Raw genomic sequence first — 24041 nt, forward strand, 5'->3', positions numbered from 1 at the left:
AACTTGCAGCAGAATTTCTGCATCTGACTCTAGCTCCTCCCTCCTCCATAGAATTTAAAAACACCAGCAGTCATCTCCTATTTCAGTAATGGGAAAAAATGCCTTCACTGAATACAGATTTTAGCTGGGAATTGAGAGTGGAAGATCAGTCCAGGAGGTGAAAGAAGCAGATTTCACTAATATGAAATCTTACAAAGTTTCTTATTTTCATGTGCACTATTGATTCATAAAATAAAAATTGAAACACAATTAGTCTTTAGAGGGTAACTATAATTTCTGAAGATTTTTATATATTATATAGACTACAAAGAGCTGCCACTAGTCTATAGGTCCATACGCTGCTCTCACCTATAAAATACTATATAGTTGAGCTACAAATAAAGAAATAACTTCATAGGTATCCAAAAATAAACTCACCTAAATGAACAGTTGTAGATGAGAAATCCTGGTGATGAGAAACCGGCGGAGAAGATGGTGTTGGTGATGGTGTTTTAATGTGAGGTGTTTCTGGAGTAGTACTGTGAGAAGATGAGTTTGGAGTGGCTGAGGAAGTTATAGAAATTGTTGCTGTTGTATTTGGAGAAGTAATGCTTGTCGGAGTAAGTGTTGGTGATGTATGAGTACTAGTAGGTGATGTGGTTGTTGAGGATGTAGAAGGGGTGTGAGTAGTAACTGTGGTACTGGAAGAGGGACTAGGTGTTGATGAATGAGTAGTACTTATTGTAGATATCGATGTGGATGTTGAAGTTGTTGGAGATATAGAAGAGGTGTGAGTAGTAACTGTACTCGTACTGGGAGTTTTAGTTGTAAGAGTTGTGAAAGTTGAGTGGGTAGTAACAGTGGTACTGGTTAAAGGAGTAGGTGTTGATGGTGAATAATTAGTGCTTGTTGGAGTTGTTGTTGGGGTGTGAGTGGTAATAGTACTAGTTGTACTGGGAGTTTCAGTTGTAGGAGATGTGGAAGTTGAATGGGAAGTAACAGTGGTAGTGGTTAAAGGAGTAGGTGTTGATGGTGAATGACTAGTGGTTGTTGGAGTTGTAGAAGGAGTGGGAGTGGTAACTGTACTAGTTGTACTGGGAGTCTTAGTTGTAGGAGATGTGGAAATTGAGTGCGTAGTAACTGTGGTACTGGTTAAAGGAGCGGATGTTGATGGTGAATTAGTGGTGGATGTTGAAGTTGTTGTTGGGGTGTGAGTGGTCACAGTACTCATTGTAGTAGGAGTTTTAGTTGTAGGAGATGTGGAAGTTGAGTGGGTAGTAACAGTTGTGCTAGTTAAAGGAGTGGGTGTTGATGGTGAATGAGTAGTGGTTGTTAGAGTTGTTGGTGTGTGAGTGGTAACAGTACTAGTTGTACTGGGAGTGTTAGTTGTAGGAGATGTGGAAGATGAGTGTGAAATAACTGTGGAACTGGACAAGGGAGTTTGGGTTGTTGACGGTGAATGAGTAGTAGTTGTTGAAGTTGTTGGGGTGTGAGTGGTAACTGTACTTGTTGTACTGGGAATTTTAGTTGTAGGAGATGTGGAAGTTGAGTGGGTAGTAACAGTAGTACTGGTTAAAGGAATTGGTGAAGTTGTTGAAATTGTTGTTGTAGGGGTGTTAGTTGTAGTTGGACTAGTTGTAGTGGTAGTTGGAGGACAACACCATGTAGGAGTAGGAGGCATAGTACTTGTTAATGGCATAGTCGTTAAAGATGACGGAGTAGTAGTTGTTGAAGTTGTTGATGGAGAAGGGGTGTTAGTAGTTTCTGTACTAGTTGTACTTGTAGTTTCAGTACAACACCATGGCATAGTGGTTGAAGGAACCGTTGTACTAGTTGTGGTTTGGGATGTAACTACTGTTGTTGATGGTATGTGAATAGTGGTCATTGAAGTTATTGTTGGAGATGTAGAAGGAGTGTTGGTGGTAATTGTACTTGTACTGTGAGTTTTAGATGTAGGAGATGTAGAAGTTGAGTGGGTAGTAACAGTGGTACTGGAAAAAGGAGTTGGTGTTGATGGTGAATGAGTAGTAGTTGTTGAAGTTGTTGTTGGGGTGTGAGAGGTAACTGTACTCGTACTGGGAGTTTTAGTTGTTGGAGATGTGGAAGTTGAGAGGGTAGTGATTGTGGTACTCGATAAAGGAGTTGGTGTTGATGGTGAATGAGTAGTGGTTGTTGAAGTTGTTGTTGGGGTGTGAGTGGTAACTGCACTCGTACTGGGAGTTTTAGTTGTAGGAGATGTGGAAGTTGAGTGGGTAGTAACAGTGGTACTGGACAAAGGAGTTTGTGTTGTTAATGGTGAATGAGTAGTTGTTGTTGAAGTTGTTGGGGTGTGAGTGGTAACTGTACTCGTACTGGGAGTTTTAGTTGTAGGTGATGTGGAAGTTGAGTGGGTGGTAACAATAGTACTGGACAAAGGAGTTTGTGTTGTAGACGGTGAATGAGTAGTGGTTGTTGAAGTTGTTGTTGGGGTACGAGTGGTAACTGTACTCATTGTACTGGGAGTTTCACTTGTAGGAGATATGGAAGTTGAGTGGGTGGTAACAATAGTACTGGACAAAGGAGTTTGTGTTGTTGATGGTGAATGAGTGGTGGTTGTTGAAGTTGTTGGGGTGTGAGTTGTAACTGTACTCGTACTAGGAGTTTTAGTTGTAGCAGATGTGGAAGTTGAGTGGGTTGTAACAGTGGTACTGGACAAAGGAGTTTGTGTTGTTGACGGTGAATGAGTAGTGGTTGTTGAAGTTGTTGGGGTGTGAGTGGTAACTGTACTCGTACTGGGAGTTTTAGTTGTAGGAGATGTGGAGGTTGAGTGCGTAGTAACTGTGGTACTGGACAAAGGAGTTTGTGTTGTTGACGGTGAATGAGTAGTGGTTGTTGAAGCTGTTGTTGGGGTACGAGTGGTAACTGTACTCGTTGTACTGGGAGTTTCACTTGTAGGAGATGTGGAAGTTGAGTGGGTGGTAACAGTAGTACTGGACAAAGGAGTCTGTGTTGTTGACGGTGAATGAGTAGTGGTTGTTGAAGTTGTTGGGGTGTGAGTGGTAACTGTATTCGTTGTACTGGGAGTTTCACTTGTAGGAGATGTGGAAGTTGAGTGGGTGGTAACAATAGTACTGGACAAAGGAGTTTGTGTTGTTGATGGTGAATGAGTGGTGGTTGTTGAAGTTGTTGGGGTGTGAGTGGTAACTGTACTCGTACTGGGAGTTTTAGTTGTAGCAGATGTGGAAGTTGAGTGGGTTGTAACAGTGGTACTGGACAAAGGAGTTTGTGTCGTTGATGGTGAATGAGTGGTGGTTGTTGAAGTTGTTGGGGTGTGAGTGGTAACTGTACTCGTACTGGGAGTTTTAGTTGTAGGAGATGTGGAGGTTGAGTGCGTAGTAACTGTGGTACTGGACAAAGGAGTTTGTGTTGTAGTCGGTGAATGAGTGGTGGTTGTTGACGTTGTTGGGGTGTGAGTGGTAACTGTACTCGTAATGGGAGTTTTAGTTGTAGGAGATGTGGAAGTTGAATGTGTAGTAGCAGTGGTACTGGACAAAGGAGTTTGTGTTGTTGACGGTGAATGAGTGGTGGTTGTTGAAGTTGTTGTTGGGGTGTGTGTGGTAACTGTACTTGTTGTACTGGGAGTTTTATTTGTAGGAGATGTGGAAGTTGAGTGGGTTGTAACAGTGGTACTGGACAAAGGAGTTTGTGTTGTTGATGGTGAATGAGTGGTGGTTGCTGAAGTTGCTGGGGTGTGAGTGGTAACTGTACTTGTACTGGGAGCTTTAGTTGTAGGAGATGTGGAGGTTGAGTGCGTAGTAACTGTGGTACTGGACAAAGGAGTTTGTGTTGTTGATGGTGAATGAGTAGTGGTTGTTGAAGTTGTTGTTGGGGTACGAGTGGTAACTGTACTCGTACTGGGAGTTTCACTTGTAGGAGATGTGGAAGTTGAGTGGGTGGTAACAGTAGTACTGGACAAAGGAGTTTGTGTTGTTGACGGTGAATGAGTAGTGGTTGTTGAAGTTGTTGGGGTGTGAGTGGTAACTGTATTCGTTGTACTGAGAGTTTCACTTGTAGGAGATGTGGAAGTTGAGTGGGTTGTAACAGTGGTACTGGACAAAGGAGTTTGTGTCGTTGGTGAATGAGTGGTGGTTGTTGAAGTTGTTGGGGTGTGAGTGGTAACTGTACTCGTACTGGGAGTTTTAGTTGTAGCAGATGTGGAAGTTGAGTGGGTTGTAACAGTGGTACTGGACAAAGGAGTTTGTGTTGTTGAAGGTGAATGAATGGTGGTTGTTGACGTTGTTGGGGTGTGAGTGGTGACTGTACTCGTAATGGGAGTTTTAGTTGTAGGAGATGTGGAAGTTGAATGTGTAGTAGCAGTCGTACCGGACAAAGGAGTTTGTGTTGTTGACGGTGAATGAGTGGTGGTTGTTGAAGTTGTTGTTGGGGTGTGTGTGGTAACTGTACTCGTTGTACTGGGAGTTTTAGTTGTAGGAGATGTGGAAGTTGAGTGGGTTGTAACAGTGGTACTGGACAAAGGAGTTTGTGTTGTTGATGGTGAATGAGTGGTGGTTGTTGAAGTTGTTGGGGTGTGAGTGGTAACTGTACTCGTACTGGGAGTTTTAGTTGTTGGAGATGTGGAGGTTGAGTGCGTAGTAACTGTGGTACTGGACAAAGGAGTTTGTGTTGTTGATGGTGAACGAGTAGTGGTTGTTGAAGTTGTTGTTGGGGTACGAGTGGTAACTGTACTCGTACTGGGAGTTTCACTCGTGGGAGATGTGTAAGTTGAGTGGGTGGTAACAGTGGTACTGGACAAAGGAGTTTGTGTTGTTGACGGTGAATGAGTAGTGGTTGTTGAAGTTGTTGATTGGGTGTGAGTGGTAACTGTACTCGTACTGGGAGTTTTAGTTGTAGGAGATGTGGAAGTTGAGAGGGTGGCAACAGTGGTACTGGACAATGGAGTTTGTGTTGTGGACGGTGAATTAGTGGTGGTTGTTGAAGTTGTTGGGGTGTGTGTGGTAACTGTACTCGTTGTAATGGGAGTTTTAGTTGTAGGAGATGTGGAAGTTGAATGTGTAGTAGCAGGGATACTGGACAAAGGAGTTTGTGTTGTTGATGGTGAATGAGTGGTGGTTGTTGAAGTTGTTGGGATGTGAGTGGTAACTGTACTCGTTGTAATGGGAGTTTTAGTAGTAGGAGATGTGGAAGTTGAATGTGTAGTAGCAGTGGAACTTGACAAAGGAGTTTGTGTTGTTGACGGTGAATGAGTAGTGGTTGTTGAAGCTGTTGTTGGGGTGTGAGTGGTAACTGTACTCGTACTGGGAGTTTTAGTTGTAGGAGATGTGGAAGGTGAGTGGGTTGTAACAGTGGTACTGGACAAAGGAGTTTGTGTTGTTGACGGTGAATGAGTAGTGGTTGTTGAAGTTGTTGTTGGGGTACGAGTGGTAACTGTACTCGTACTGGGAGTTTCACTTGTAGGAGATGTGGAAGTTGAGTGGGTGGTAACAGTAGTACTGGACAAAGGAGTTTGTGTTGTTGACGGTGAATGAGTAGTGGTTGTTGAAGTTGTTGTTGGGGTGTGAGTGGTAACTGTACTCATTGTACTGGGAGTTTTAATTGTAGGAGATGTGGAAGTTGAGTGGGTGGTAACAGTAGTACTGGACAAAGGAGTTTGTGTTGTTGATGGTGAATGAGTGGTGGTTGTTGAAGTTGTTGGGGTGTGAGTGGTAACTGTACTCGTACTGGGAGTTTTAGTTGTAGGAAATGTGGAAGTTGAATGTGTAGTAGTAGTAGTGGTACTGGACAAAGGAGTTTGTGTTGTTGACGGTGAATGAGTGGTGGTTGTTGAAGTTGTTGGGGTGTTAGTAGTAACTGTACTCGTACTGGGAGTTATAGTTGTAGGAGATGTGGAGGTTGAGTGCGTAGTAACTGTGGTACTGGACAAAGGAGTTTGTGTTGTTGACGGTGAATGAGTAGTGGTTGTTGAAGTTGTTGGGGTGTGAGTGGTAACTGTACTCGTACTGGGAGTTTTAGTTCTAGGAGATGTGGAAGTTGAATGTGTAGTAGCAGTGGTACTGGACAAAGGAGTTTGTGTTGTTGACGGTGAATGAGTAGTGGTTGTTGAAGTTGTTGTTGGGGTGTGAGTGGTAACTGTACTCGTTGTACTGGGAGTTTTAGTTGTAGGAGATGTGGAAGTTGAGTGGGTTGTAACAGTGGTACTGGACAAAGGAGTTTGTGTTGTTGAAGGTGAATGAGTGGTGGTTGTTGAAGTTGTTGGGGTGTGAGTGGAAACTGTACTCGTACTGGGAGTTTTAGTTGTAGGAGATGTGGAAGTTGAATGTGTAGTAGCAGTGGTACTGGACAAAGGAGTTTGTGTTGACGGTGAATGAGTAGTGGTTGTTGAAGTTGTTGGGGTGTGAGTGGTAACTGTACTCGTTGTACTGGGAGTTTTAGTTGTAGGAGATGTGGAAGTTAAGTGGGTTGTAACAGTGGTACTGGACAAAGGAGTTTGTGTTGTTGATGGTGAATGAGTGGTGGTTGTTGAAGTTGTTGGGGTGTGAGTGGTAACTGTACTCGTACTGGGAGTTTTAGTTGTAGATGTGGAAGTTGAGTGTGTAGGAGCAGTGGTACTGGATAAAGGAGTTGGTGGTGTTGACGGTGAATGAGTAGTGGTTGTTGAAGTTGTTGGGGTGTGAGTGGTAACTGTACTCGTACTGGGAGTTTTAGTTGTAGGAGATGTGGAGGTTGAGTGCGTAGTAACTGTGGTACTGGACAAAGGAGTTTGTGTTGTTGATGGTGAATGAGTAGTGGTTGTTGAAGTTGTTGCTGTGGTACTTGTGGTAACTGTACTCGTACTGGGAGTTTCACTTGTAGGAGATGTGGAAGTTGAGTGGGTGGTAACAGTAGTACTGGACAAAGGAGTTTGTGTTGTTGACGGTGAATGAGTAGTGGTTGTCGAAGTTGTTGGGGTGTGAGTGGTAACTGTACTCGTAATGTCAGTTTTAGTTGTAGGAGATGTGGAAGTTGAATGCGTAGTAGCAGTGGTACTGGACAAAGGAGTTTGTGTTGTTGATGGTGAATGAGTGGTGGTTTTTGAAGTTGTTGGGGTGTTGGTAGTAACTGTACTCGTACTGGGAGTTTTAGTTGTAGGAGATGTGGAGGTTGAGTGCGTAGTAACTGTGGTACTGGACAAAGCAGTTTGTGTTGTTGACGGTGAATGAGTAGTGGTTGTTGAAGTTGTTGTTGGGGTGTGAGTGGTAATTGTACTCGTACTGGGAGTTTTAGTTGTAGGAGATGTGGAAGTTGAATGTGTAGTAGCAGTGGTACTGGACAAAGGAGTTTGTGTTGTTGACGGTGAATGAGTAGTGGTTGTTGAAGTAGTTGTTGGGGTGTGAGTGGTAACTGTACTCGTACTGGGAGTTTTAGTTGTAGGAGATGTGGAGGTTGAGTGCGTAGTAACTGTGGTACTGGACAAAGGAGTTTGTGTTGTGGACGGTGAATGAGTGGTGGTTGTTGAAGTTGTTGGGGTGTGAGTGGTAACTGTACTCGTTGAAATGGGAGTTTTAGTTGTAGGAAATGTGGAAGTTGATTGGGTTGTAACAGTGGTACTGGACAAAGGAGTTGGTGTTGTTGACGGTGAATGAGCAGTGGTTGTTGAAGTTGTTGCGGTGTGAGTGGTAACTGTACTCGTACTGGGAGTTTTAGTTGTAGGAGACGTGGAGGTTGAGTGCGTAGTAACTGTGGTACTGGACAAAGGAGTTTGTGTTGTTGATGGTGAATGAGTACTGGTTGTTGAAGTTGTTGTTGGGGTACGAGTGGTAACTGTACTTGTACTGGGAGTTTTAGTTGTAGAAGATGTGGAAGTTGAGTGGGTTGTAACAGTGGTTCTGGACAAAGGAGTTTGTGTTGTTGATGGTGAATGAGTGGTGGTTGTTGAAGTTGTTGGGGTGTGAGTGGTAACTGTACTCGTAACGGCAGTTTTAGTTGTAGGAGATGTGGAAGTTGAATGTGTAGTAGCAGTGGTACTGGACAAAGGAGTTTGTGTTGTTGACGGTGAATGAGTAGTGGTTGTTGAAGTTGTTGTTGGGGTGTGAGTGGTAACTGTACTCGTACTGGGAGTTTTAGTTGTAGGAGATGTGGAAGTTGAGTGGGTTGTAACAGTGGTACTGGACAAAGGAGTTTGTGTTGTTGATGGTGAATGAGTGGTGGTTGTTGAAGTTGTTGGGGTGTGAGTGGTAACTGTACTCGTACTGGGAGTTTTAGTTGTAGGAGATGTGGAAGTTGAGTGGGTTGTAACAGTGGTTCTGGACAAAGGAGTTTGTGTTGTTGATGGTGAATGAGTGGTGGTTGTTGAAGTTGTTGGGGTGTGAGTGGTAACTGTACTCGTTGTACTGGGAGTTTTAGTTGTAGGAGATGTGGAAGTTGAATGTGTAGTAGCAGTGGTACTGGACAAAGGAGTTTGTGTTGTTGACGGTGAATGAGTAGTGGTTGCTGAAGTTGTTGTTGGGGTGTGAGTGGTAACTGTACTCGTTGTACTGGGAGTTTTAGTTGTAGGAGATGTGGTAGTTGAGTGGGTTGTAACCGTGGTACTGGACAAAGAAGTTGGAGTTGTTGATGGTGAATGAGTAGTGGTTGTTGAAGTTGTTGGGGTGTGAGTGGTAACTGTACTCGTACTGGGAGTTTTAGTTGTAGGAGATGTGGAGGTTGAGTGCGTAGTAACTGTGGTACTGGACAAAGGAGTTTGTGTTGTTGATGGTGAATGAGTAGTGGTTGTTGGGGTACGAGTGGTAACTGTACTTGTACTGGGAGTTTCACTTGTAGGAGATGTTGAAGTTGAGTGGGTGGTAACAGTAGTACTGGACAAAGGAGTTTGTGTTGGGAACGGTGAATGAGTAGTGGTTGTTGAAGTTGTTTTTGGGGTATGAGTGGAAACTGTACTCGTTGTACTGGGAGTTTTAATTGTAGACGATGTGGAAGTTGAGTGCGTAGTAACAGTGGTAGAAGGCAAAGGAGTTTGTGTTGTTGACGGTGAATGAGTAGTGGTTGTTGAAGTTGTTTTTGGGGTATGAGTGGAAACTGTACTCGTTGTACTGGGAGTTTTAATTGTAGACGATGTGGAAGTTGAGTGCGTAGTAACAGTAGTAGAAGGCAAAGGAGTTTGTGTTGTTGACGGTGAATGAGTAGTGGTTGTTGAAGTTGTTGTTGGGGTGTGAGTGGAAGCTGTACGTGTTGTACTGGGAGTTTTAGTTGTAGGAGATGTGGAAGTTGAGTGTGTACTAACAGTGGTACTGGACAAAGGAGTTTGTGTTGTTGATGGTGAATGAGTCTTGGTTGTTGAAGTTGTTGGCGTGAGAGTGGTAACTGTACTCGTTGTACTAGGAGTTTTAGTTGTAGGCGATGTGGAAGTTGAGTGCGTAGTAACTGTGGTACTGGTTAAGGAAGTTTGTGTTGTTGATGGTGAATGAGTGGTGGTTGTTGAAGTTGTTGGGGTGTGAGTGGTAACTGTACTCGTTGTACTGGGAGTCTTAGTTGTAGGAGATGTGGAGGTTGAGTGTGTAGTAACTGTTGTACTGGACAAAGGAGTTTGTGTTGTTGATATTGAATGAGTAGTGGTAGTTGAAGTTGTTGTTGGGGTGTGAGTGGTAACTGTACTCATTGTACTGGGAGTTTCACTTGTAGGAGATGTGGAAGTTGAGTGCGTAGAAACAGTGGTACTGGGCAAAGGAGTTTTTGTTGTTGATGGTGAATGAGTAGTTGTTGTTGAAGTTGTTGGGGTGTGAGTGGTAACTGTACTCGTTGTACTGGGAGTTTTAGTTGTAGGAGATGTGGAAGTTGAGTGGGTGGTAACAGTAGTACTGGACAAAGGAGTTTGTGTTGTTGACGGTGAATGAGTCGTGGTTGTTGAAGTTGTTGTTGGGGTGTGAGTGGTAACTGTACTCGTTGTACTGTGAGTTTTAGTTGTAGGAGATGTGGAAGTTGAGTGGGTTGTAACAGTAGTACTGGACAAAGGAGTTTGTGTTGTTGACGGTGAATGAGTAGTGGTTGTTGAAGTTGTTGTTGGGGTGTGAGTGGTAATTGTACTCATTGTTCTGGGAGTCTTAGTTGTAGGAGATGTTGAAGTTGAGTGTGTAGTAACAGTAGTAATGGTTAACGGAGTTTGTGTTGTTGATGGTGAATGAGTGGTGGTTGTTGAAGTTGTTGGGGTGTGAGTGGTAACTGTACTCTTACTGGGAGTTTTAGTTGTAGGAGATGTGGAAATTGAGTGGGTAGTAGCTGTCATACTGGACAAAGGAGTTTGTGTTGTTGATGGTGAATGAGTAGTGGTTGTTGAAGTTGCTGGGGTGTGAGTGGTAACTGTACTCGTTGTACTGGGAGTTTTAGTTGTAGGAGATGTGGAAGTTGAGTGGGTTGTAACAGTGGTACTGGACAAAGGGGTTTGTGTTGTTGATGGTGAATGAGTGGTGGTTGGTGAAGTTGTTGGGGTGTGAGTGGTAACTGTACTCGTTGTACTGGGAGTTTTAGTTGTAGGAGATGTGGAGGTTGAGTGTGTAGTAACTGTGGTACTGGATAAAGGAGTTGGTGTTGATGGTGAATGAGTAGTGGTTGTTGAAGTTGTTGTTGGGGTGGGAGTGGTAACTGTACTCGTACTGGGAGTTTTAGTTGTAGGAGATGTGGAAATTGAGTGGGTAGTAGCTGTCGTACTGGACAAAGGAGTTTGTGTTGTTGATGGTGAATGAGTAGTGGTTGTTGAAGTTGTTGGGGTGTGAGTGGTAACTGTACTCGTTGTACTGGGAGTTTTAGTTGTAGGAGATGTGGAAGTTGAGTGGGTTGTAACAGTGGTACTGGACAAAGGAGTTTGTGTTGTTGACGGTGAATGAGTCTTGGTTGTTGAAGTTGTTGTTGGCGTGAGAGTGGTAACTGTACTCGTTGTACTAGGAGTTTTAGTTGTAGGTGATGTGGAAGTTGAGTGCGTAGTAACTGTGGTACTGGTTAAGGAAGTTTGTGTTGTTGATGGTGAATGAGTGGTGGTTGTTGAAGTTGTTGGGGTGTGAGTGGTAACTGTACTCGTACTGGGAGTCTTAGTTGTAGGAGATGTGGAGGTTGAGTGTGTAGTAACTGTTGTACTGGACAAAGGAGTTTGTGTTGTTGATGTTGAATGAGTAGTGGTAGTTGAAGTTGTTGTTGGGGTGTGAGTGGTAACTGTACTCATTGTACTGGGAGTTTCACTTGTAGGAGATGTGGAAGTTGAGTGCGTAGAAACAGTGGTACTGGGCAAAGGAGTTTGTGTTGTTGATGGTGAATGAGTAGTGGTTGTTGAAGTTGTTGGGTTGTGAGTGGTAACTTTACTCGTACTGGGAGTTTTAGTTGTAGGAGATGTGGAAGTTGAGTGGGTGGTAACAGTAGTACTGGACAAAGGAGTTTGTGTTGTTGACGGTGAATGAGTGGTGGTTGTTGAAGTTGTTGCTGGGGTGTGAGTGGTAACTGTACTCGTTGTACTGGGAGTTTTAGTTGTAGGAGATGTGGAAATTGAGTGGGTAGTAGCTGTCGTACTGGACAAAGGAGTTTGTGTTGTTGATGGTGAATGAGTAGTGGTTGTTGAAGTTGTTGGGGTGTGAGTGGTAACTGTACTCGTTGTACTGGGAGTTTTAGTTGTAGGAGATGTGGAAGTTGAGTGGGTTGTAATAGTGGTACTGGACAAAGGAGTTTGTGTTGTTGACGGTGAATGAGTCTTGGTTGTTGAAGTTGATGTTGGCGTGAGAGTGGTAACTGTACTCGTACTAGGAGTTTTAGTTGTAGGCGATGTGGAAGTTGAGTGCGTAGTAACTGTGGTACTGGTTAAGGAAGTTTGTGTTGTTGATGGTGAATGAGTGGTGGTTGTTGAAGTTGTTGGGGTGTGAGTGGTAACTGTACTCGTACTGGGAGTTTTAGTTGTAGGAGATGTGGAGGTTGAGTGTGTAGTAACTGTTGTACTGGACAAAGGAGTTTGTGTTGTTGATGTTGAATGAGTAGTGGTAGTTGAAGTTGTTGTTGGGGTGTGAGTGGTAACTGTACTCATTGTACTGGGAGTTTCACTTGTAGGAGATGTGGAAGTTGAGTGCGTAGAAACAGTGGTACTGGGCAAAGGAGTTTGTGTTGTTGATGGTGAATGAGTAGTGGTTGTTGAAGTTGTTGGGGTGTGAGTGGTAACTGTACTCGTTGTACTGGGAGTTTTAGTTGTAGGAGATGTGGAAGTTGAGTGGGTGGTAACAGTAGTACTGGACAAAGGAGTTTGTGTTGTTGACGGTGAATGAGTGGTGGTTGTTGAAGTTGTTGCTGGGGTGTGAGTGGTAACTGTACTCGTTGTACTGGGAGTTTTAGTTGTAGGAGATGTGGAAGTTGAGTGTGTTGTAACAGTAGTACTGGACAAAGGAGTTTGTGTTGTTGACGGTGAATGAGTAGTGGTTGTTGAAGTTGTTGTTGGGGTGTGAGTGGTAATTGTACTCATTGTACTGGGAGTCTTAGTTGTAGGAGATGTGGAAGTTGAGTGTGTAGTAACAGTAGTACTGGTTAACGGAGTTTGTGTTGTTGATGGTGAATGAGTGGTGGTTGTTGAAGTTGTTGGGGTGTGAGTGGTAACTGTACTCGTACTGGGAGTTTTAGTTGTAGGAGATGTGGAAATTGAGTGGGTAGTAGCTGTCGTACTGGACAAAGGAGTTTGTGTTGTTGATGGTGAATGAGTAGTGGTTGTTGAAGTTGTTGGGGTGTGAGTGGTAACTGTACTCGTTGTACTGGGAGTTTTAGTTGTAGGAGATGTGGAAGTTGAGTGGGTTGTAACAGTGGTACTGGACAAAGGAGTTTGTGTTGTTGACGGTGAATGAGTCTTGGTTGTTGAAGTTGATGTTGGCGTGAGAGTGGTAACTGTACTCGTACTAGGAGTTTTAGTTGTAGGCGATGTGGAAGTTGAGTGCGTAGTAACTGTGGTACTGGTTAAGGAAGTTTGTGTTGTTGATGGTGAATGAGTGGTGGTTGTTGAAGTTGTTGGGGTGTGAGTGGTAACTGTACTCGTACTGGGAGTTTTAGTTGTAGGAGATGTGGAGGTTGAGTGTGTAGTAACTGTTGTACTGGACAAAGGAGTTTGTGTTGTTGATGTTGAATGAGTAGTGGTAGTTGAAGTTGTTGTTGGGGTGTGAGTGGTAACTGTACTCATTGTACTGGGAGTTTCACTTGTAGGAGATGTGGAAGTTGAGTGCGTAGAAACAGTGGTACTGGGCAAAGGAGTTTGTGTTGTTGATGGTGAATGAGTAGTGGTTGAAGTTGTTGGGGTGTGAGTGGTAACTGTACTCGTTGTACTGGGAGTTTTAGTTGTAGGAGATGTGGAAGTTGAGTGGGTGGTAACAGTAGTACTGGACAAAGGAGTTTGTGTTGTTGACGGTGAATGAGTGGTGGTTGTTGAAGTTGTTGCTGGGGTGTGAGTGGTAACTGTACTCGTTGTACTGGGAGTTTTAGTTGTAGGAGATGTGGAAGTTGAGTGGGTTGTAACAGTAGTACTGGACAAAGGAGTTTGTGTTGTTGACGGTGAATGAGTAGTGGTTGTTGAAGTTGTTGTTGGGGTGTGAGTGGTAATTGTACTCATTGTACTGGGAGTCTTAGTTGTAGGAGATGTGGAAGTTGAGTGTGTAGTAACAGTAGTACTGGTTAACGGAGTTTGTGTTGTTGATGGTGAATGAGTGGTGGTTGTTGAAGTTGTTGGGGTGTGAGTGGTAACTGTACTCGTACTGGGAGTTTTAGTTGTAGGAGATGTGGAAATTGAGTGGGTAGTAGCTGTCGTACTGGACAAAGGAGTTTGTGTTGTTGATGGTGAATGAGTAGTGGTTGTTGAAGCTGTTGGGGTGTGAGTGGTAACTGTACTCGTTGTACTGGGAGTTTTATTTGTAGGAGATATGGAAGTTGAGTGGGTTGTAACAGTGGTACTGGACACAGGAGTTTGTGTTGTTGATGGTGAATGAGTGGTGGTTGTTGAAGTTGTTGGGGTGTGAGTGGTAACTGTACTCGTTGTACTGTGAGTTTTAGTTGTAGGATATGTGGAAGTTGAGTGTGTAGTAACAGTGGTACTGGACAAAGGAGTTGGTGTTGATGGTGAATGAGTACTGCTTGTTGAAGTTGTGGTTGGGATGTGAGTAGTAACTGTACTTGTACTGGGAGTTTTAGTTGTAGGAGATGTGGAAGTTGAGTGCGTAGTAACTGTGGTACTGGTTAAAGGTGTAGATGCTGTGGATGGTGAATGAGTAGTGGTTGTTGAAGTTGTTGATATTTTAGTGTGAGTGGTAACAGTAGTAGGTGTGATAGGAGTTTTAGTTGTTGGAGATGTGGAAGTTGAGTGGGTAGTAACAGTTGTACTAGTTAAAGGAGTATGTGTTGTTGATGGTGAATGAATAGTGGTTGTTATTGGGGTGTGAGTGGTAACTGTACTAATTGTATTGGGAGTTTTAGTTGTAGAAGATAAGGTTTCTCTTTTAGTTGATCTCTCTGGTGTTGCTGTAAGAAAATAAGTTCTTTTTCAATTTTTTACATTTTTTCAGTTGTATTCTTCATGTCTAACAATATTAATCAGATGTACACAATAATATTAACTTCTATGCAATAATTAACAGGGTAATTTTTTAAATGAATGATGAGATGCTGTCATTGTCTGTGCATAGTCAATCAAGTGTGTTATGCAAACTACTGCCAATATAGTGAGCGGGGGAACCCACTCTCATATAGGGACCACCGGGAAATTTGTCTCTTACCCTGTGGGCTAGTTCAAGCCTGAATATAGAGTACTTTACCATTTTTTCTTTTAATATTTTTGAATTTGTATGCCAGTGGTTTTGTTACCTGGTATAATATTTTTATTGTGATGAAAATGTTTCTTATTTTTTCCATTTGTGATTGTTTCAACATTTTTACATAATTTAAAGCCATAATTCTTACCTTCTTACCTCCAGTATCTATCATATAGCTCATATATACAGGTGCATCTCACTAAGTTAGAATATCGTCAAAAAGTTAATATATTTCAGTTCTTCAATACAAAAAGTGAAACTCATATATTATATAGAGTCATTACAAACAGAGTGATCTATTTCAAGTGTTTATTTCTGTTAATGTTGATGATTATGGCTTACAGCCAATGAAAACACTAAAGTCAGTATCTCAGTAAATTGAAATAATTAACAAAAAATACCTGCGAAGGCTTCCTAAGCGTTTAAAAAGGTCCCTTAGTCTGTTTCAGTAGGCTCCACAATCATGAGGAAGACTGCTGACTTGACAGATGTCCAGAAGGCAGTCATTGACACACTCCACATGGTCCCAGAGTTCCAATTTTCATTTGGAATTCAAGGTCCCAGAGTCTGGAGGAAGAGTGGATAGGCCACAATCCAAGCTGCTTGAGGTCTAGTGTGAAGTTTCCACAATCAGTGATGGTTTGGGGAGCCATGTCATCTGCTGGTGTAGGTCCACTGTGTTTTATCAAGACCAAAGTCAGAGCAGCCGTCTACCAGGAAATTTTACAGCACTTCATGCTTCCCTCTGCTGACAAGCTTTTTGGAGATAGAAATATTATTCTCCGGGAGGACTTGGCCCCTGTCCACACTGCCAAAAGTACCAATACCTGGTTTAAAAACAACAGTATCACTGTGCTTGATTGACGAGCAAACTCGCCTGACCTTAACCCCATAGAGAATCTATGGGGTATTGTCAAGAGGAAAATGAGAGACAGCAGACCCAACAATGCAGACGAGCTGAAGGCTGCTATCAAAGCAACCTGGGCTTCCATAACACCTCAGCAGTGCCACAGGCTGATCGCCTCCATGCCACGCCGCATTGATGCAGTAATTGATGCAAAAGGAGCCCGACCAAGTATTCAGTGCATTTTCTAAACATACATTTCAGTAGGCCAACATTCCGGATTTTAAAAACATTTTGCAAGTCGGTGTTATAAAGTATTCTAATTTACTGAGATAATGACGTTTGTGTTTTCATTGGCTGTAAGCCATAATCATCCACATTAACAGAAATAAACACTTGAAATAGATCACTCTGTTTGTAATGACTCTATATAATATGAGTTTCACTTTTTGTATTGAAGAACTGAAATAAATTAACTTTTTGATGATATTCTAATTTAGTTAGATGCACCTGTATATACATACACACCTGTAACTATAAATATGGTCTAGCAGGGAGACAGTAGAAATAATGTATTTTGCTACGAAATATAATAATTGTAACATTTAGGGTGTATTTTATTAGAGGAAAATGCTTTCCTTTTACTGTGGATTAAGAAGAACTTGAAGATGGAGTAGGTAGTGTTATGCTAAGTGAATGTTTCTCCCCTATGGTACAGATTGCTCTGGGTGTGGGCTGCTCTGTTAGTCTTTTTGGATAAAGAGCTTCTTTAAAGATGAACCTCAGAGGCGAGGTTGCCAGTCTGCGTAAGGACAGCACAAGATTAATTTTGTATTGTGACATACTTACTTTGCTGTGTATGAAGAGAGTAAAAATGGTTGATGGCAATCTTAAACCCAATTTATTGTGTTGGAATGAAAATATTTTGAGTGCTAACCATCTAACCCTGGGAGATTTACCTCTCAGTTGTCACTATATATAAATGTATAAGTGGATCGGGCAGCATGTATCAACTATCCTTTTAATCTTATATTTGCATAATTTTTTACCTCTTCTAATCCAACAAAATGTAATCTAACAGATGTAAATAGAGCGGTACTTCCGTGTTCTGCTACATCTCCCTGCTCCTCACTGTCTTCTATTTATTACATGTATTTTTAGGGTCTGAGAAAGTTTTTGAATATTTACAAAGAATCTGTATGAACGAATCAGGAATTACAGGATAGTGGAAGAATCGGAAGATGTCATTTTTCGGTATTGACTCCATACTTAGTGTAGTGGCTTTTCCTGGGTACTGCAGCTCATCTCCTGTTGATGTGAATGGGTGCTGAGCTTTGGTACCTGGGGAAGGTTCCATATACTGATTACTTCCAACCTCTGCTGGAGCTGACTTGTGGGGGTACTGCGTGTAAAACTCCCACTGATCTGATATTATTGACCTATCCTAAAGATATGTCTTTAGTATATGAATCTTAAACAACTTCATTAAGCTAAAGTGCCACTTTGCGAGAAACTATATCTTTTATTTTTTTTGTGCTGCAAAGTTGATTCGCTTGCACTAAGTTTGGTCTGTGAATATTGTCTTTAGAAAGAAACATCTTCAGTACCCCTTGAAGGAGGGTGGCGAGCACAAGAATACGCCATGGCAATGAGAGGGTTAAGAAAGTCTGCTGTTATGTTCTATTAAGTGTGCGGTGTTACATTTTATGATTTACATTGCTAATGAATACCTCCAACAGAAGAATATATGAGCCAGAAAAATAACTTTTATGGTTTTCTGATTCTTTAAAGGGAACCTGTCAGCTAATAAAGCTACCTGTACCAAGGCTAGTATGAATCAGAGACTAGCTGAAATATTGCAGCCATGTATGGTTTACTCTGAAATGCTGCAATGTTTTTGGAGAAAACCTACTGTCACAAGTTTACCGCGACAGAGAGGAGCCAGAAGACTGCAGTGTCTGAATTAATATACTCCTACACTGATTAGAAGCATTTCACCATCATATTAAAGGTTGCATGTTTCTGATAGCAGTACAGGGGTTAAATCTGTTCAATTGAAAACTTCTGAAGCTTTCCTGCTTTGATGATTTCAGCTGTTCAGTGTTGGCCACTCCCCTCTGCTATTTATACTCGTCTCTGGCAATCAGGATTTTCAGTGTTAGTTTTATACTGCCTGGTGTGGAGTTGGAGGTGTTTGTTGAGGAGGCGTTTGGAGTGTTGTTCAAAAGACTACTGCTTGGGGAGTCTGTGAGCATATCCTCATCCTCTCTTATTTGTTTTTTTTCTTTCTTTTCTTTCCCGGTGTTCCACTCAGTTGTTTGTGAGTGCATATTTGTATGATTGGTATTTTCATTTATCCCTGTACGTCTTCCCTTGTAAGTCTGGTTTGTGTATTCTTATATACAACTACTCCCCACTTCCCTGGGTGGTGGAAGGGACAGATAAGGGCTGATACATGAGCCCAGCAAGGTACGTGGCCTTGGCGTCTTCACCATTAGAAGTAATCCGGGGAGCAGAGATAGGTAAAATGCCCCTAGCTTTAGGGATAGGGACGGAGCCCCTAGCCCTCAGATATCAAACAACTGTCACGTGACACCTACTTTGAGAGACTGACCAGGGACTAAGTAACTCAAATGACTAATCCAAGGAAAGTCTCTGGCCCCACTTTCCTAGACGAACAGGTCTCCCCCTATACACACGTAGGGAGTTACCTATCAGTCTAAGGAAGAGACACTTGGGGACCAGCCTTTGACTAGTCACTGGAGATGCATAATCCCCAGCCAGCTTCTCAAAGTATGGTTCCTCTGAATTGTCAAAGTAAAACGTATAAGGCTGCAATAACGCAGCCAGTGCCTGATTCATGGCTGCTTGGTGGTTTGGGCAACAAGAATCAGCTGATTAGTCTCCTTTTAAAATTGATGGTTTATCCTTAGGACAGCACATCAATATTAGATTAGGAGGAGTCTGACTCTTGGCATCCCTCTTTGAAGAACCATGGTACTTGGATGTGCGTTGTCTCCCCTACATTGTTTACACTGCCGTGTACAGCACAGCTCTGCTGTTCACTGATGGCTGCATTACCGGCAATAGCAGAAAGAGCTGCTACAAATTGTCCAGCTGTGATGAGTGGGAGTGCCCAAGGTGGGACCCTCAATGGCCTACTACTTATGGTCTTTTCTAAGAATAAGCCATCAATTTTAAGGAACATATTTATTTTACCTGCCCTAGATCTGTATTATTTTTTTACTAATGACTTTTATGATGAGTATTCTTATTGTATTTAATGATAACTTATATGACATATGATTGAATCGATAAAAGAAAAATATTAAGTAAAAAATTACTTACAAGAAACTGTAGGAGATGACACTGTGGATGTGAATAAGAGGACTGTAAGCTATTACTGTGCATTACTCATTCTAGTAACAATTCTATTAATATGAATCCTATACATATAAATGCACTTATTGAGCCAAAGCCTGAAATAATTAATACAATCAGTGACATATGGCAGCTGGTAGGTTCTTATACCTCTTAGGTTACGTTCCCACAATGGGCTTTTGGTGAGTTTTTGATGTTGTAGATATTCAGCACCATTAAGTAAAATAGGTTACTTAGGTCAGTGATTGTCTGCAGCAGTCCCATGAACAATGTGCATTCGTGCAGGACAAGCTGGGACCACCGGATTGATGCTGAAGTGGTGAGTTTTTTATATGTTGAGTGATCGTTTTTTATGTCCATCCATTTAATAAAACCCCAAACAACAAAACTAAGGGCTCATTCAGACGTCTGTTTTTCATGTACGTGTTCTTTCTGCGTTTTCCATGGATAGAACACGTATCCATTATAGTTTATGGTGCTGTTCACATGTCCATTTTTGATTCAAGTCATGGATCATAATCACCCATACAAGTCTATGGGTCTGTAAAAATCAAGGGCAGCACCCAGATGCCATCTGTGTGCAACCTGTGTGCTGTCCATTTTTAATGATGGAAAAAAACGGCACACAAACTGATGAGAAGCAGAATTTTTTTTTTGCATACGAGAAAAATCTCTTACATCTGAATGATGCCTAATGTTGCTCATTACTCCATTTCAAAATTGAGCTAGATCCCCCCTCCCTAGTTAACCTGGCATGTCAATATGCTACAGAGGAAATATACGCCTAGACAAGACATTGCGGCAATTACTTCTGATTGCACGAGTGAGAAAAGACAGAACAGCTTCGCTCATTCCTGGCAATCAGTTAGGAAAGTAAGTTACCTATATATAAAATTAGAAATTAGCTAAAAGAAAACTAAAAAGGTCAAAAAAGCGCACAAACCTGTAATAGTGGAAGACTGTACAGTTGAAGGGGATACTGATGATGTTGTATGTTTTTGAGTTGGAGTTGGCACCAATGTTGTCGATTTGGGTGTTGTTCTCGGGACCGGTGTTGAAATTGGTGGTCCAGCTGCAAAGAAGAAGGAAAACAAAGGAAGAATATAATAGCATAAAGTTAAAAAGTCGTGTTTGCATGACATCAATTCTGTTAAAGACTTAAATGGGCAAAGCGGTGGATCAGCAATTTCTGCTGTGGTTGATGAACATGGCTGGAGTGAGCACCAGGCAAAATTGATGCCAGTGCCCACTATGTACATACACCCTACGCTTGTTAAGCCTAGTGTACAGAAAAAGGGGGGTCTACTGTGACTTTCTCATCCAGGGGCTCAGCAGGTATTTAATATATATTTTTTGGAAATAAGAAATTACTGTATGTCTTGGAACATTACTCAATATCAAAGCACAAACTTTATAAACTGAGCTGGATTTCTTTATCTCGTACATGCACAGTGCTTGATTAAAAAAATAATAATTTTAAAAATTTAATTAATAATGGCTTTGAAGACTGGTTAAAGTTATCTAAATGATTAATAGATCATTTTTTTTCACTTGACTTAAAAAAGGAGAACTTACCACATGGGACACAAGTCTTTTTGATGGGATCATAGAACTTGTGAGGGCCGCATTGGTAGCATCCTTTGTTAGAGAAACAATAAAGAGTTACGTTATTACGGTAAATATTAATTACATTATTCCATATCGGGTGATGACTCATTATATAAATAATATACATACATATTCACTGCAGTATGTATAACCTCCAAGGAGGATGTGGAAACATTCGATACTGTGAGAGTCTAGCTGCTGACATACCGGGTCAATGGTTTTAATGAAGATTTGGTGGCATGTGTTGGGTTAATTTTTGCTGTACTTAGAGTAAGGTGCAGTGTTGTCACCTAAAAGGTACCCCCAACCCCCCCCCCCAAAAAAAAATATCCCCTAACCAAAAGATAGGGGATAGAATCCATATCCTTTAAAGGTTTGTTCGATGTCTATTGATTTTTAAAGGAACCATGACCATCTCCCTCAAAACCAGGAACCTTATTAGCTGTCGGACACCAATCAATCTGACGCCTATGTCGTCTACTTATAGAAAATATCCTCTCCAGAGAAGAAGAGGACTAGAACTAACATTAGTTCCACCTATTGGATGTAGCAATAATAAAAGTCAATATAGACTTTTTAATAAGCCTTGCCATATGACTTAGGGTAAGAAGCCAAACTCCATTTACAAACATGTGTTTCGGGTTGTTTACCCTTCACCAGTGCAAAGCAAGAGGTCAGATTTGACTGGGTGAGAGGCCTTTATTTGGGATCTAAGGGGAAACATTTCTCTTCGTGGAGAGTGGCAAGCCAGTGTAAGCAATGCTTATTGGCAATTCTTGAAAATAATAATATATCAGTTTAATGAGACAATAATTTAATAGTTCACAAATTCAGTGTCTGGATGCAAACAGTAAACTGTTAACATCTGTTTCGGATCAGCCATTCTTTGCTTTACAGCAAGTTTTTAAAAAGAAACTTTTTGAACTAGTAGGAAAATACCTTGATTTACGGTATACTTCCAGGTCATATGGTAAAATAAGTGTTCACTAAGCAATATGAACTTCATATCTAATTAGATAAAGACATTTATCCCATTGAAATAAATTGTAATTTCACCTACTTACCCACCATTCGGATACATTACCTTCACTATTTTGATGAGGATAGCTTTGTGGAGCAAATGGACACTGGCAAGGCTGGTAATGCCATGTACAATTTACATCTGGGCTCATTTCAACTCCATTCCCAGTGTTAACATGTGTGTTTTCATAGTCACAGTAAACAGCTAAAAAAGAGGACGAAAACTTAGAACAGCGCAAACAAGCGAAAAAAATAATTACCAAGCCGATCCAGTCAATAAATATTGCCTTTAAAACTACCGGTGACAACCACTCTCCAAAAAAAGCAAACCAAAAAGTGGTTATCACAACCTAAACCTTTACTTGCAGCTTTTTCAGTTACATATAACTTATTGAAAAATTGTATTAACTGTTTTTGGGTGGTGGGGGTGGATAAAAGCGACAATTAAGCTTTTCCTTTTTACTCTACATTTATACTCTACATTATGATGATGCTTAATTTATAAACTTTATTAATATTTTGCAACTTCTGTGCAGTAAATCCATTAACAACAAACAAATACGTCTTTTGTGTCATCAAATTCTGAGTGCCATCATTTTTTTTTTTTTTATCTTTTGCAGGATGAGTTGATGTTTTCAGTTATTCTATTTTGGGCTACAAGAGATTTTTTTTTATGACTTTTTATTCCATTTTTTGAAAGGCAGAAGAATGAAAAACAGCAATTCTGCCATTTTTATTTTTAGCGTCCATCACTATGTAGATTAAATAACAAAACATTTGTAGCTAGTCTCATAACAAATATAGCACTGTCAATCTTTATTTTCTTTTTTTAAAAAATCAAAGGGGAAAAATGCAATTTTTTATGTTTTTTAACCCCTTCGCAACCCTGGGATTTTCCGCTTTTGCATTTTCGTTTTTTGCTCCCCTTGTTCCCAGAGCCATAGCGTTTTTATTTTTTTGGTCAATATGGCCGTGTGAGGGCTTATTTTTTGCGGGACAAGTTGTACTTTTCAACGCCATTACTAGTTTTGCCATATCATGTACGGGAAAATGGGAAAAAAATTCCAAGTACGGTGAAATTGCAAAAAAATCTGCAATACCACAGATGTTTTTTATTTTATTTTTTTACCACGTTCACTGAATGCTAAAACTGACCTGCCATTCTTATTCTCCAGGTCATTATGAGTTCGTTGGCACCAAACATGTATAGGTCCTTTTTTATTTAAGTGGTAAAAAAAAATTCCAAAGTTTGGTAAAAAAAAAAATGGCGCCATTTTCCAAGACCCGTAGCGTCTCCATTTTTCAGGATCTGGGGCTGGGTGGGGGCTTATTTTTTGTGCACTGAGCTGAAGTTTTTATTGATCGCATTTTGGGGTAGATCCAATGTTTTGATCGCCAGTTATTGCATTTTATTGCAATGTTGCGGCGACCAAAAAACGTAATTCTGGCGTTTAGAATTTTTTTCTCATTACGCCGTTTACCGATCGGATTAATTATTTTTTTATATTGCTAGATCAGGCGATTCTGAACGCGGTGATACCAAATATGTGTATGTGTTTTATTTTATTTTATTTTATTTTGAATGGGGCGAAGGGGGGGTGATTTAAACTTTTATATTTTTTTAATTTTTTTAATAATTTTAAAAACATTTTTTTTCACTTTTTGCTTGCTTCTATAGTCTCCATAGGAGACTACAAGCAGCACTTGTCTGATCACCTCTGCTACATACAGATGATCAGCAGAAATGGTCCTGTGCTATGAGCGCTGACCACTAGGTGGCGCTCATAGCAACCAGCTCATGACAACCACTGGAGTCTGCTGCAGACCCAGGGTTGTCATGCCCACCCATCGGTGACCCTCGCTCACGTGACGGGGTCACTGACGCGCTTCCGGTGCGGCGCTGTTAAATGCCGCTGTCCGAGATTAACAACGGCATTTAACATGTTAACAGCCGCGGGTGGATCGCGATTCCACCCGCAGCTGTTGCGGGCACATGTCAGCTGTAATAATCTGATGTGCCCGTATTAGTACACACAGGCTGTAATCCCCCGGTTCAGTGTGGGCTCAGCGCCAGAGCCCTCACTGAACTGGGGGATTACAGCCTGTGTGTACTAATACGGCACAGGCTGTAAAGGGGTTAATCTTTGTTTTCAATTTTTTCTCATTTAATTTTTTTACCGTTCCCTAACGACTCGAACTACTATTGAATTTTTTTCCTTACTTCCTGTGTGTTGATGCTTCATATAAGAATCTCAGTGCATGCTGGGATACTCAAACAAAGCATCATCAGGGGGCAGAGGCTGCAGTCCCAGCCGCAGTCACTGCCCCCTCCCTGACACAAAGCGTCATCAGTGAAAATCATTTCAGGGCTGGGCTAGTCCCTGCGCTGTGCACTGTGAGATGTGCACAATGACAGCGCGCTCTGTGTT

At 41.5% G+C, this 24041-nt stretch overlaps 1 protein-coding gene across 1 annotated transcript in view; it reads right to left on the minus strand.

Moving 5' to 3' along the window:
- The window catches only part of LOC141174064 (uncharacterized), an 80254-nt gene that overhangs the window by 9326 nt on the left and 46887 nt on the right, over positions 1-24041 (minus strand). Inside the window, exons 30-34 of the mRNA XM_073658697.1 lie at positions 21677-21817; positions 20560-20622; positions 19928-20056; positions 18952-18972; positions 418-14469 (exon numbers count right to left, since the gene is read on the minus strand). Of these exons, the coding sequence (XP_073514798.1) occupies positions 418-14469; positions 18952-18972; positions 19928-20056; positions 20560-20622; positions 21677-21817 (14406 nt within the window). The remainder of the gene's footprint in view (positions 1-417; positions 14470-18951; positions 18973-19927; positions 20057-20559; positions 20623-21676; positions 21818-24041) is intronic.

Source organism: Phyllobates terribilis, unplaced genomic scaffold, assembly GCF_046119375.1.
Source record: "Phyllobates terribilis strain yellow unplaced genomic scaffold, ASM4611937v1 Scaffold_13__5_contigs__length_258822181, whole genome shotgun sequence".
NCBI lineage: Eukaryota > Metazoa > Chordata > Amphibia > Anura > Dendrobatidae > Phyllobates > Phyllobates terribilis.